This window comes from Populus alba, chromosome 9 (genome assembly GCF_005239225.2).
Source record: "Populus alba chromosome 9, ASM523922v2, whole genome shotgun sequence".
NCBI lineage: Eukaryota > Viridiplantae > Streptophyta > Magnoliopsida > Malpighiales > Salicaceae > Populus > Populus alba.
The window spans coordinates 10,737,956-10,752,914 of record NC_133292.1 but is presented as its reverse complement, the minus strand read 5'-3'; the positions used below and the strand labels follow the sequence as shown (position 1 = coordinate 10,752,914).

Genomic DNA, 14,959 nt, shown 5'->3' with positions numbered 1-14,959 from the left:
TCAAGCTAAATATATTTTTAAAATATGCAATTATAAACACAAAAGCACAAACAGTTCTTCCATTAAAAACAATAGTAATTGGATTATCAAGCAAACAACAAACAATTCTAGTAATCCACCAGGCACAGGAGTGGTTGGAAAAAATAGAAAGATATTGTTGGAAAGAAATTAACATCAAGCAAGAAAGGGATATATGAACCCTAAATTCTCAAGCTCTGAAAATCAAGGAAATTGATCTAGTTCTAGGACGAAGAAGAGGACCCATTTGGTGGTGGCAGCCGCTTTGAAACAAGATCCTTGCCCAAAGAAAGGAGAGCAAGGAGGGAAAGAAAATGGCGATTCCCATGTAGAAAAGGCAGCCACTTTTCAACTGTTAACCTCTTATTTTCATTTTCAAAGGTGTTAGGTAGGGACAATAGAAGCTTCCATGAGATATTTTATTAGCCCTCCATGGCTTCTCCCTCTCTTACTCTAGGAAGAAAAATTAAACAACAAGGCTTAAGTTTCTTCTTCTTATTATTATTACTAACTCATTGCTTCTTTCACTATCAATGGCGTAATAATTGCCCTCCCTTCACTGCTAAATAGTTCAACTTCTACCAACATCACATGCACAACCTTTTCTGAGGGCCCCTCCAAGTTTTCTTCTCGATCCTTGCCTTTCCAAAATGACCCTCAAATGCTCAATTATTATACATCATCGCCTTCATCATTTCGTATAGATGGAAAACATATATATATATATATATATATATATATATATATATATAAGATCTTTGCATCGCATGATCAAGGGTGTATAAACCAAGCAATTTCGTGTGGAGAATGTTGAGATTAACAAGAGATATATATTCAGTGATGAAATCGGTATTTAAACATGGCAAGATAATCCTCCTGAATTCTAAAAGAATTTTATTATTCGAGTACTTACTATTTATATTTTTTATATTCAAATCCTTCCTCGCATCCTTCCATAGTTTTATTTATATTCTGGGTATTTCTAGAATAGTTTTTTATGCACCTAAACCATGTCTTTATCTCTAATTCTATCAAGATCATCTTATTCATGACAGTGTTAAATGATTCACAAGAACTTTGTATTTTATCATCTAATTTAAAAATATCATGATCTATATACATATATATAAAGAAGAGAATGTGAAATACGTATAAGAACTTGCAAGGTGGGATTATTTTTATTAATGGTTAAAAAAGATCAACTTTAAAGGACACTTAAAAAAATGTGGGTTTGTGATGAAAGAATGGCAAGGATGTAAATAGTAGAAAGTTTAGGGGGGATAATGTAACAGAGGTGAGAAACGTCCGCATCGCACACGTTACCAACTCCTCCATTTTTGGGTGGTAGTTGGAAGCCGTCCGACGTAAGATCATGTGCTCGGTTGCGACAGTAGGCCCCATCCCTTTGTCACCTTCACCCCCCCCCCCATCCTCAACCCCCACCTCTTTCAGAATAGCATTCTAATGCCCTCGATGCATTTTATTTTATTTTTATTTTTTTGAGATTTCTATGGTATAAATCTTAATTTTATATATTTGACGATTCAGTATATGCTAGCTCGCTTCTTCAGTGAAGCATTTTAATAAATTTTTAATGGTATAATTTAGTAAAAATCTTCACACGCCATTAATATTAAATTCCAGTGCATGCATGTGTTGGCGAGAGGTTTATCCAGCGAGTAATGATCAGTGCTTTACTTTATATTGATAATGATATTTGAAATTGCTCCCCCAAAAGCCTTATAATGTCTTGCGCTCAGGGAGCCATCAAATTCACGTGATCCAGATTTATTAGATCTGCGAGGGAAAGAAGAAGAAGAAATATGCAGATTTAGTGGTGTTTATATACTGATATAATTGTCAAGGAGAAGAGAATTTCTTTCTTTCCCCTGCTCATGCAAGCGTAAAGAGGCTCGAGCATGACGGTCTAGACGGTGTCGAACACCTTTTTATAGAAGTCAATCGCGTAGCAGTGCGAGTTTTCTCTTTCGTTGCTCCGCCACAAAAAGTTTTCAACCTCGTCGTCCCATTTTTCTTCCACATCATGAATCAATATCAAAAGAGTTGATGATCGGAGAGTAAAGTCAACGAGGAAGTTGAGAGCAGCATGCTGCAGTGCAAACAATCCCAGTGCCTCTTTGACAGCGTGGACGTCATCCGCGCTACCAAACGGAGCCCATGGCTCAAACTCCTTATCTCGCCGCATAGAGACCGGAAAAAAAGAAGAAAATTATAAAATGCGTGATATCTCTCGAAAAGAAAGAAAGACGGCAAGAATATGTAAAAGGAGCGGTGAGGTGAGCACACTGGCGCAAGGTAGCAAGACGCTGGTTGGTAGGAAAAGTTAACACGGGCTGGTGAGTAATTATTAGGGTGGGAGAGATGTTAATTCTAATCATAAACATTACTGTAAGCAATAAAGCATGGTTTTTTCTTCTTCAGAAATTTATTAAAATAATATTTATTATTTTTTAATAAAAATACAGAAAATTAATTTGTAGCATGTACGCAAAAACAAACACAGAAGGCTAGGCGTACGAGGGGCAAACATGTACGCAAGCAAGTTCACAATAGGGTTAGGTGACTTTCTATGGGGTTGATGTGATTGATCCCAAGGTCTCTCCACAGTTTCAGTCAACTATCTTGTCTCTTTCGTTAAAATTTCTACACTCTTCCTCCAAATTAAATTAGACAGCCGTACATTATTAATTATATATATAAGAATATTTGTTTTCGTGAATTATAAATACTATATATAATTATAAATTGTATTATTTCTTAAATATTATATTTTTTATATTGGTGTTTTTTTTTTTGTAACATTGCAAGGTCCAAAAATACTCTACATTACGCAGAGGTTTCATGACACTACGTGTTAATCTTGGCTAGCTAATTATAATTAGTCGAAAATTAGTTAAAGCAAAGAGGATTAGGTCAATGAAAGGGGACGTGTCATGTCACATTACTTGAAGATTTTTTCTTGTTCTTTTTCTGGAAAAAAGAGAGCAGGTATGGTGGTCTATTTTGGAAACGTGGCACGTCAAGGATGGCCATAGAGTAAAATACAGGGTCAAGTATTTTCCAAGCTAATTAATATAGATCATGCTAAAAATGGACCGTTTCAATTGATGCTGTAGTGTACTCTATTCACATATCACCTTAATAGTTTAATGTCTAAAATCTGTAGACTTCGGCCACCTACCTATGACTCTGCAAATCGGGACAGATGGGCACTGGGCACTGGATGTCTTCTCTCTCTTAGAATTACGACAAGCCACACAGCTACAGTGTATTTACCGTTTAATATACTTAATTATGACTTAATTAGCTAGCCGCTAGCCATGTTTATTAAATACTTAAAAAGGAGTTTCTCACGTGTCTAAACTCGGTAGCTTGCCTCCACCGGCCCCTTTCTCCGAGCCGGATTTGTTTTTACATTTAAAAAATAATTTTTTAAAAAATTTCAATTATTTTTTATTTAAATTAATATTATTTTAATATTTTTAAATTCATTTTGATATATATGTCAAAGATAATTTTTTAAACATAAAAAATATTTTTAATAATAACTTAATTATATTTCCAAACATAATCGAATTTACTTATAATGTTTGTTTATTGTACTTTATACCTTGAAATGAATTTTTAAATCATTTCATAGACAAATTTAATGTTTATTTTTATTTCAATCAAATATTTTTTTACTTGTACTAAAATATTAATAAACATGATCTTAAAATTACAATATTACTCGTGAAAAAAACCAGCTCGGTAATTCATTATACACGCACATGTACGACAGTTTCATGATTCAGAGGTGGAAAGTATTGGCTTTTTGCATATAGCATACATATATATATATATATGCTCATATTAACTTGACCATTTCAACAAATCACATGTTGATTAAAAAAACGTGATATTCCTTCGATTTTTTTTTAATCGTGTGTAACATATGAAAATGAGTCAATGTTGTTTATATATATATATATATATATATATAGATAAGAGCTTTGACCTTCTCACTAGTCACTAAAATTTTATATTGGACATTTCTTAGGCTGGCGGCCTGATGATGGCAAGCCTATTATTTCTGAAAGAGCAATTATTTTAATATATTGGGAATTCTGTTTTTTCACTCACAAGAGTATAGGATCAATGAATTAATTTTATTATGGATTTTATGTTACTGTGCGATAACGAAATGCAATTCTTCTTATATTTAATTATTTTTCTTCTCAGCGAAGGATTTTTTTTTTCTCTTGTTTTCTATATATTTGATAGTAAATGATATTTTCAGATTAATTGACATATTAAGCGAGATAAAATTCCTTTTTTTTTTTTTAGTGATTTCCAGGATATATTTTTCCATATCATCTTAGTGCATTCAAACTTTAACGGAGGATATTGGTTGAGTCTAGGGTTTGATATCCCATCCGACCACCATCGCCTGTAATTATTCATTCTCAGAAAAAAACAAGTAAAGAGATCACTAAATGGGGGCTTGTTTTAGTTAAGATACTGCATCGAGGAATCAAACATGAATACTAGGATATAAATCAACGTCAATGATCTGATTAGACGTAATTGGAAGAACTATCGAATAAGAATTTAATAATGACAGGATGATTTAATTTGAAGGCGCTACAATCTAAGAAGAAAATAAGAACAAACGAAGCAATCAACACAGAGATCACCTGCTCGATTGTCATTTGATCATGGAGGGCTTAAAGTCGTGATTGCCATATCCCAAACATGCCCATATGGGTTGAATTTGTTAGCAAAAAAGTTAAATTCCTAGTAAAATACTCAATCTCGTGTGAGATTAGGTTTACTGGGATATTTACTTTAAACCCTAGTGAGCTTCTACCTACTTTTTTGTTGTGAAGAAAGTGATGGAGATCGAGTTGAATTTTGGTACGGTTCTACAGCCTCTAGGAGGAAAAAAGGCAGCTTCTTTGGAAGCTCTAGCGGTCCAGCACCACTTATCTTCTTCTATGTAGCTACTAGTCAGCATTGCTACAGTTTTCCTTTTAACTTTCAGGAGCATATTAACTCGTTCTTGATTTTCTCATAGCATTTCAGTCCTCCAATCTACAGTTACATATTTAAATCCATGCTTATAGCAGGCAGGCATGGATCTGCAACGCATAAGTGGAGTCAAAATCACCATGGCTCTATTTCGTTCGAATCCTAATGCTTAAATTAATAGAGTTTTATGCATATAGTATTGGCCCAAACGAAATTGACATAGGTCAAAATCATATATGTTTACAAGGCTCTAAAAGAGGGGCAGAAGAAAGAACAAGATAGAAAATTTTCGTTTTTCGTAGATGGTTAGATCTATAGCTTGATGCGTTTGGGCCAGGCAAAAGCCTGATGTTACAGAACATCCATGCATATGGTTATCTGTTTATTCAAGGTTGCAAATATACTACACTATTTTTTTTTTTTTAATTATAATGGATATTTGATTCAGTTTAGTTGTATCTTGATTAATTTGACGAATTCTAAAATTAACGATTATGTAAACCTCCAGTAATCCCGAGATTTGTGAGATTCAAACTGGTAATCTTTATGAAATAAACCTAGAATCCGACTAGTTAAGTTACACCCTTAAAGATTATAAATATATTACATTATTAAACAATGGTGTTTTGGGTTTATCGTAAAATACTCCATTTCAATGTGTTTTTTTTTTGTTGTTATTTATTTTTTTTTTTGTTTATTTACATAAATGATTATTAATTTATTTAATTAGTTGTTTACTTATGATTTTTTTATGTAAAAATCATATTGAAACAATCTATATATTTGATATATTTTTTAAAAAATTATAACATATGATAAAACACAGGTCTAATAGCTAATAAATTCTAAAACTTGAATCGTTACCTTTCCATATTTTATGTCAAGTCTTAATTACTTCAACTAATCTATGCAAGTTGATCTGATTTATGACTCATAGTTCAAAACAAAACTAGTTATTAGATCTTCTATAAATGATTGATACTAATAACCGTAACTAGTTGATTAAATCTCGACTTGAACTCATTCGAGTAATCCTATTAAGCACCTCTCTTAGGAAATAAAATATTCCCTATTTTACTCGCTAGATTTAACAGTCTAGCTACTAGCTAGTCGTTTTACCTTGACGTTATGGTATCTATAATTTTTACTGACAAAATTGTATATCCAATATTTCTCTTATACATGTATGTATTTCACCTTACGATTATACATTAACACTGGATTCATTTTCATATGTTATGACCACACATGATTAAAAAAATTAATAACAAAGCAATATCTACGTGCGTGATGCTTGTATTTAACGAGTATTAATTCATACTAATAATAATAATAAAAAACTAATTATATGTAATTGCTTCGTGTGTTTAAGTACTCACAGACCACCACTCCATCTCATAATCTTTTTTTTCAAACATCGTTACTAATATATAATTATATACAGCAATGTCAATGATATGATTGGACGTAAAAAGTGTTTGTTAATTTGCAAGTTGCATCGCCGCTTGGCATACCTCGCAAAAAACATGTAATATATGTTTTTTCATAAGATGCCAATGATTGCATATAGATTTTATCATAATAACAAAATGATTTCAGAGGCGTTATAATTCTATTAAAGAAAAACAAGAAACAAGAAGAAGAAGTAGAGAAGCAATGAATCTAACAGCACAAACGTCAGTGAACCTGATTGCCCTCGATCATGGGGGGCTTAAAGTCGTGATTAATGTAATACACTCCATCACGCTTGCCGGGATTTTAATTCTACTCTAAAATGTAACTTTCATGTGGAGAATGTCAAGAGATGAAGATTGAATCCATGGTGTTTTGGAAGTCAATGGCCCTCATGGAATTGTGTATCCTCTAGGTGAAGAAAGACTGCATGCTTTGAATACACCGGGAGTCTTGCACCTCGTTTTCTTCTTTGATGTAGCTAGTTAACTACTGGTCAGCAGCATTATTGCAGATTTCATTTCAATTTTGACGAAAACATTTATAATCCATTTTATTATAGTATCTTAATCCTAAAATTTACATGTTTCCATGAATTGCTATGCTTAATTATAGCTAGCAAGCATGGATTTGGAAAGCGAAGGTAGAGTGAAAACTCATGGATTCAAATAAAATGAACTAAAAAAAACCTATAAAATAAACACAAAAAATTCCTTTAAATCTGGATCCATTTATCATCTCCAATGAGTCCATGTTCAACACTCGTGATAGATTTTTCTAGGACCCCACAAAGATTTTTTAGTATTTTATATTAATCAAATACGTATTATTTTAAGTAGAATACAGCTTAGAATATCATAAATATAAATTACATTCTAACTCTTTATCTTTACAAACAGATAAGATTGACCTTATGCAGGTACTAGCTACCAGTCACCTAGATTATCAGATATCACTTATTATTAGTTACCAACCATGTAAGCTTTTCATATCAAGTCACTAGATACTTTAACTATGAAAAATAGATCAAAATATTTAAACTAACAGATTCATCAATTATCCAACATATCAATCCTATTTCTAGATATTTTAAATTTTATGACACATAAAAAAAAAAGCCATTATGGTTTTATTAGATGGAACATCTGTTCAAAACAATACATACATTTGGATGCATACCGATGCTTATAGCATGCAAGAATGCAAAGGTCTATAAGCCTAAATTAATGGAGTCTTATACATACGGTGCTGGTCCACTCGAAATTGATGAAGGTGGGGATGGAATATAATGAACATTACTGCGTTATAAAAGGTTATGAAATATAATCAAATGGTATAATAGGCATTACATTTGGGCTATATGAACCTACAAAAATTTGCCAATTGGGCTGAATGCTTCTGAGATTTTTTTTTAAAAAAAGTACTCTCTCTCTCCCCCCGAGATAATACCCCATTAAACATTTTTAAGTATTAAAAAAGTATAACTAATAACATGTTATTTATTTTGAAATTACTTTTCAATATTTCCCAGGATTAAAAAAAATTAGTAATTAGAGGTATAATAAAAAAAACCAAATATCTAACAATTCAACTCTTTAAAATGAAAAATATTTTGAAACATCAAAATAAAAAATAACGAATTTTAGATGGAAGGAGTATCAAAAAGACTTTGAATTTTTTTTTTTTTATTTTTTTTTTTTTTTTTTATGTCCAGCAAGGTTATGGGGACAAAATTCAAAATTTCTACTCCTAGAAATACAAGGACAAGAAAATGTTCTTAATTAAAATTAAACTTAGTATTTGCTAGAACTCATCTTATTCTTGGTTGCATACCAAAATCCTCGAGCTACTCGTAGCGTACCACATTTATTAAAGAAACAAGAGTAGTCTTGTTATCCGTGACAAAAAAGGATTCCAGCCCTTACTAATTGGGAATATGAAAGAAATTTCTTCCACTGTCTAGGGATTTATTAGAGTTATGTACAAGGTTAAATAAATTGAAACTTAATTTTCCTCAGTTTCTTGAAAAGGAAGATTAGTTTCCCTCTTTCTTTGCTTACCTCGGTTTAAGGCTGTTAATGGAAAAGGTCAACTTTTCTCGATTATTTATAGCTGATAGCGTCGCTAAACTATGGACAGGCAACTCAATTGAAGAGCATCTAACAGTCTGGGAACCCAAACGAAAAATTTTATTTTCTAGGTTTTAAAAGTAAGGGTATATATCAATTACCAAATTCAGCAGCCTTTTGAAAATAGCATGTTCGATATTACTATTAAGCAGAAAGCACCATGTCAAAAGAGATAAGGCTATAAGAGAAATGCAAAAGGAAGGAGTCTTGAAATCAGGTGCCGTTCGACAAAAGAAAATAACAAATGTGATATAGCAATGACGAAACTAAATCACATGGACAGTACGAGGTGATGTATGGGAACTACAGCACGACTAGGAATCTTTTGGTGGACCTTTCTTTGCAGCTTCTGCTGCTGCTTTCTCCGCTTCAATCTCAGCAACAATTGCATCGATCTCAGCTTCTTCAAGCTGCCGCAGCCCTTGGTCTTTTGTCATCACAGCAATTTCTATGTTCTTCCCCCCACTCTCAACAACCTGATTCCAAGGAGGAACGCATAACAAAAGTAAATATAGGTAAGAAACAGGCAGGTATAATGATTTCCCAGTGACTGTTGAAATATTGTAGACAAACTTAAAAAATGAAAAACTAACAGAAGTTACATGTGGAATGGCACAGTTTTAAGCTGCTAGCATACTCCGTTTAATTTCCACATAGAGGCACATTGAGTAGTGTTTCAACTACTGATGTTTGAGCTAAGAAACTCGTTAACAACAAGAGAAGGAACACACCAAGATAGCTTATCCATTGATGAGAAAGGGTTTCAGCTAAAGGAGATTGACAGGTTTCTCAGTTTCATGACCATTTTTTGTTCTTTTTACTCCTTTTGTTTTCCATGATGGTTATCAATGAATGCAAATCAATTGGAGCGATGCATAATCATATGCAAAACAGGTTAAATTTCAAGCAAAGAAACATGGAAGGGCTTCTGTATTAGTTGGTAAGACCAGTACCTTGACAGCAAAGCATTGAGATAACTTAGATTTTTGAATGAATTACAGCAATCTGGAGAATACCAAATATTAAATGTCCTTATATGGTCATTATTCATGTTAGCAACAGTTCCAAATACCCAAGGATAATGTATGTGTAATGGAAGTAGCACATACAATCCATACATGCATGGCTACTCAAGAGATTAAGAAGTTAGCAAAATAAATACAACAAAGTTTACAGAAAAACAAATTGCGTTTCACTGTGAGGTAGATAAAAGAGAGCCTTCAGCAGCATAGACTTTTAAGCTCTCAAAAAAAAATTGACAATGGGGCAAGAGGTAAATGCAATGGCTTACAATGCATATATTTCATTAAACAAGCATACATGTCAGTGTCAAACATGTAAGAACAGCAATTCACGCATGGAGGTTGAACCAAAACCACAATATTATAAGCTGCACACCTGTTGGCTGTATAGAAAAGGCTTGTTAGCAATCCTTTCTACTAGACTTGGTTATACACCAACTATATTTGCAATGATGTTAGGACCAATTCAACTAGCATGATAGCAATCTTATGAAGTGGCAGAAGTAAATAACTTACAGTTGAATCAAATGATTATTAAACATTAATGCCAGCTATCATGTGCTCTGAAAAGAACTACTCCCTAAGCACCAGTTAATGCAGCTTCAAAACACAAGTTCAATGCCAAGGAAGACCATGCATGCTCAGGCAATTTGTAACATATACATTCAAACGTAAACCTGGATAAAAGGAAGTAACTTACTTCAAGTAAAGCACGGATTGCTAACTTCACAGTTTCTTGCCCAGAAGTTTCCTTATAGTTTTTCTCCAAAAACTCCCGCATTGAGTTCGAGTTTCTCCCGGTAGCATTGGCTTTCCATGCTGAAAATGCTCCTGAAGGATCTGTTTGGTAAAGAGCAGGGACACCCAAGTGTGGGTCAAAACCAACAATCAAGGTCGAAAGACCAAATGGCCTCACACCACCACTCTGTGTATACTTCTGTTGCAAACCAGCAATGTAACGTGTTATATATTCAACAGTTACAGGATCCTCAACAGTGAGTCTATAGCTTTGACACTCAATCCGTGCCTTGTTAATCAGGACACGTGCATCAGCCTTCAATCCAGCACATACTAGTGCCACATGATCATCCAAAGATACAATCTTCTTCACTGATCTGCAAACATAACCAGCAAAAACATTACATGACATTTACACAGATAATCAAATTGAACACAGAACAAGACACTAGATATCATTACAAAGACAATACAAATCAGTCCAAAATCACGCAGACCCCTAATTAACAACAGCAAGAACAACAATCTTCACATCATAAATAAGCTCTACACACCAATATAAACCAAAATACGACAGGACTATTCAAAATCACACCAAATTCCACAGCGCTGCTGCAAAAAATAAAAGATTTGAAGTAAAAAGACTTACTCATGTTAATTAACTAAAAATCGACAGTTATTTCAAAAAAATTATAATACCAAATTCAAATTCATCAACGGCGAAGCAAAATAACTTCTTTTGACAATCATCAATCAATACATATATGAACTAATCAGGTCATTATCAATTCAAACACCACAAAACCATGCCAAATCACAGTAGATACAAGTAAGCAACGCCAATTAAAATCCAGTCACATTCAACAATCACGATTAAACCAGAAATCAATTACTAACCAAGCCCCAATTAAACCCTAAACCTCAATACCCCCCCCCCCAAATAAAAATCTCACCTTTTCACCACGAACGTAAAATACAAACAAAATCAAGAAGAACCCAGAATTAAATAAAAGAGTAAAATTACCTAGAATCTTGAAGTTTAGCAGTGGATTTCTTTTCAACCCCAAGAACGACAATATCAGTACCACGAACACCAACCGCCGCATTTCCTTTACGGACAGCTTCAAGAGCGTATTCCACTTGAAATAAATGCCCATCCGGTGAAAACACTGTGATTGCACGATCGTATCGAGCCATGGCTACGCTTCAGTTTTCTCTTGCTTTTGCTTTGCTCTGTTTCAGTGTGGGTTTTGCTTTGCCTTTGCTTTTTTTCAGTGTGAGATCTGCGGGGTGTTTTTTAACAGAGGAAGCTAAAATTCGCACTAGTGAACATTAATGATCCCTTAAAACGATGTTGTTTTTGCAACTTTATTCTATTTTAGGGCTTCAAGCCCAATTGTTTTTTATGTTTATGGGCCATTATTTTTTGCTGGGTCCAAATCGTTGCACTATGATGGGCTTTGTTTTTTTTATTGATTTATTTAAACAACTTTAAATCAGATTAATTATTCGTGAAAATGGGGTTTATTGCTATTTCATTAATAAAAAAAATCGAAATACTTTTTCTAAAAAAATATTTAAGACTTTGTATTTTCTCTATTTCTTAAACAATTTTTATCCTTTGCTTCAGAATTAATAAGCTCTGGATCTCTCTAAATCAATTAAAAGATATAATGTTTATAAATTTTAGATTAGTTTTGTGACTAACATGAGACCTGATTAATTTAAAATTTAAGTTAATTTGGGTTAAAAAAATAAAAATAAAAATTAACATAGTACGATCTAATTAAAAACTATATCCAAGTTGACTTGTGATTTAATAGATTCAAGTAAATCGTAATCAAAAACTCTGAATATTCATAATAAATATTTTTTTTATCTTTATAAGAAGACAAATAACTAGAGAAAAGGACTGCAAAAAATTAATTAAAAAAATCTAAAAGAAACAAAAACATTAAATGTTGCACACATTAGAAAGCTAAAAGATATGTTTTTTAAGTTATTGTGATAGTAATTATTTTTAAAAATATTTTTTATTTAAATATTTTTTTATTTTTTAAAATTTATTTTTAACAGCAAAATAATATGAAAAAAAATTAAAAATAACAATTTAAAGTAAAAAAAATAAGAAAAACTTTTAAAATTTTTTAAAAACACTTTTAAAGCATAAAAACAAAAACACCCTTACTTTTTTTTTTTTTTTTCTAAATCCTCAAATCCCTTACTCTTTTTTTTTTAATTTTTTAAAAACACTTTTAAAGCATAAAAACTTTTAAATTTTTAAACAAAAACTTTTAAACTTTTAAATTTTTTTAAACAAAAACTTTTAAATTTTTTTAAAAACACTTTTAAAGCATAAAAACAAAAACACCCTTACTCTTTTTTTTTTTTTTTTTATCTAAATCCTCAAATCCCTGATTCTTTTCAATTCGCTTATGGTTTGTGCAAATCCCTATCTTTTCTTTTCCTCATCCAACGTCAGTCTACCTCTGCCGAGCGTGTTAATTGTGTCCATGTCTTTATTGCCTCCTCGAAGATGCTTGATGGGAAGGAGAATGATAGGGCGGGTGTAAATGAGTAAATAGCCTGTTTTTTTTTTTGTATTTTAAAAGTATTTAAAAATTAAAAAATACTATTTTAATAAATTTCTAAAAAAAATAAACTTTAAAATGGAACATGTAAACTTAGCTACGTGTATCTTTCTGTACGGGTGCTAACTACCAAGTCAAGCTAAGTAGAAAAAAATATTGATAACTTGAAAAAACTAGTGCATTGCGAGAGGAGGCAACAACAACATGTGTTACCCGCACGTAAGCAACTAACAATTAAATGTTTTCTAGTTGTTCTAAGGAATTTAGTTACCTAAAATGACCAACATTTCCTGTTCCACCCTCCTTTATCTTAGACCGTGGAAATCAAATTTTACCAACTGAAATACACCTGTTTTGAAAGTATTGATAATAAGATTATTATTTTTTAAAATGTTTTAGGATCATAAATACATTAAAATAATATATTTTTTTATTTTTTTAATATCATCACATCAAAATATTTGAAAATATATAAAAAAAATTAATTTAAAATAAAAAATAAAAAAATTATTCCTAAAAATATCTTTGAAAACCAAAAGCTTGCAATCAGATGGGAAGTGGGAGGTGTAGATAGTGGCAAGAGGGTCAGCAAGCACTGTCGGGGCAAACTCCAATCAAAGCATATGTAGACCTATAAGATGGCTCCACGGAGATGTCTAGTCGTTGACACAAAAGAAGACTGCACCTTCCATACGAACTAACTCATCATTAATGGCTACTCAAATGCCTACAGCGGTCCTTGAAGGGAAATAAAGTAGCAAAAAGATTAGGATCTTGCCCTTTATTGGGAAATTGGCACTTTAATCAAAGTGTGAAACCCTAATTGCCATCCACTTGAATAAAGAAACAAAATAAACTCTTCTTTTAGATGGTTTCGTGCTTCACATTTTGCCGGCTGCAACGTACATGAAGGTTCTTCCAAATGATAATTAATTATATTATTTGGGTAGTTAATTGTAATCATTGGAGATGGTATCTGTTAAATTATGCCATTGATTTTTTTTATTTAAATGCTTTGCAACTTTTATATATATATATATATATATATATATAAAGTATTCAGAATGTGATAATAATTATTTTTTAATAATAAATACATCAAAATAATATATTTTTATTTTTAACATTGACACATTAAAACAATATAAAAAATATAAAAAATAATTTAAATTAAAAAATATGGTTTAAAAATTGTTTCCAAACATCCCTGAAAAAAACTCTCCTCACAACTACATGAAAAATAAAATCAAAGATATCAAAGATAGACATGTTATCTTTTTTAAAAGAATCAAATCCAAAACCTTGCAATGATCAGTCCTTTTCTTATCATCAAATCCAGCGTCTTAAAAGCAATATGTCCTAATGTTGCTGTCGTGAACAAATTAGGTTCCTCTTCAGTATATGAATTTCAGACAATTATACTTAGAAAAAACGATTAGTCTATTTCTTACAATTATTATTTACAATCTCATGAGAATGTCAAAAGAAGAAGAACAAGAAGGTGACAGATCATGGCCATGTATCGCCTTAGAAATAATCCAAGAATTAGATCCAGAACTCAAACGTTAAATCATAAATCCTTAAGAACTCCGATAATCATTTGACGAACTACACTGTTTATTTATTTATTTATTTTTTTCAGAAAGTCATTTGATAACTAGTACTAGCTAGCCTCAATATTAGAACTCATCTTCCTAAGATAAGAAAGCAACCAGGAAAGGAAACCATATATATATATAAAAGAAGAAACATTTAGCAAACTACTATAAAAAAGCTAGCATATGACATGCTGGTGATCATCCTGACAGTAGAAGCTATTGAAGTACTGGTGTCTACTTGCATTCTGCTGATGTCAGGAGCGATTGTGAGATAGAGAGACCAATTAATATGCACTTTAACCCAACTTTTTTATCCTTTTCAATTGGTAATTATAGCAATTGCATACTTATCAGCATCCAGGCCACAGCAGCTTGACTGT

The 14,959-nt window shown here is 32.0% G+C and overlaps 1 protein-coding gene across 1 annotated transcript; it reads right to left on the bottom strand.

The window, feature by feature from the left end:
• Positions 1-8,816: 8,816 nt before the first annotated feature.
• LOC118058810 (proteasome subunit alpha type-7) lies at positions 8,817-11,706 on the bottom strand. Its single transcript, XM_035071562.2, has 3 exons — positions 11,415-11,706; positions 10,353-10,767; positions 8,817-9,106 (listed from the first exon to the last, which is right to left on the bottom strand). The coding sequence occupies exons 1-3, from the start codon at positions 11,585-11,587 to the stop codon at positions 8,945-8,947; spliced, it is 750 nt and encodes a 249-aa protein (XP_034927453.1). The 5' UTR covers positions 11,588-11,706; the 3' UTR covers positions 8,817-8,944.
• Between the last annotated feature and the right edge of the window lie 3,253 nt (positions 11,707-14,959).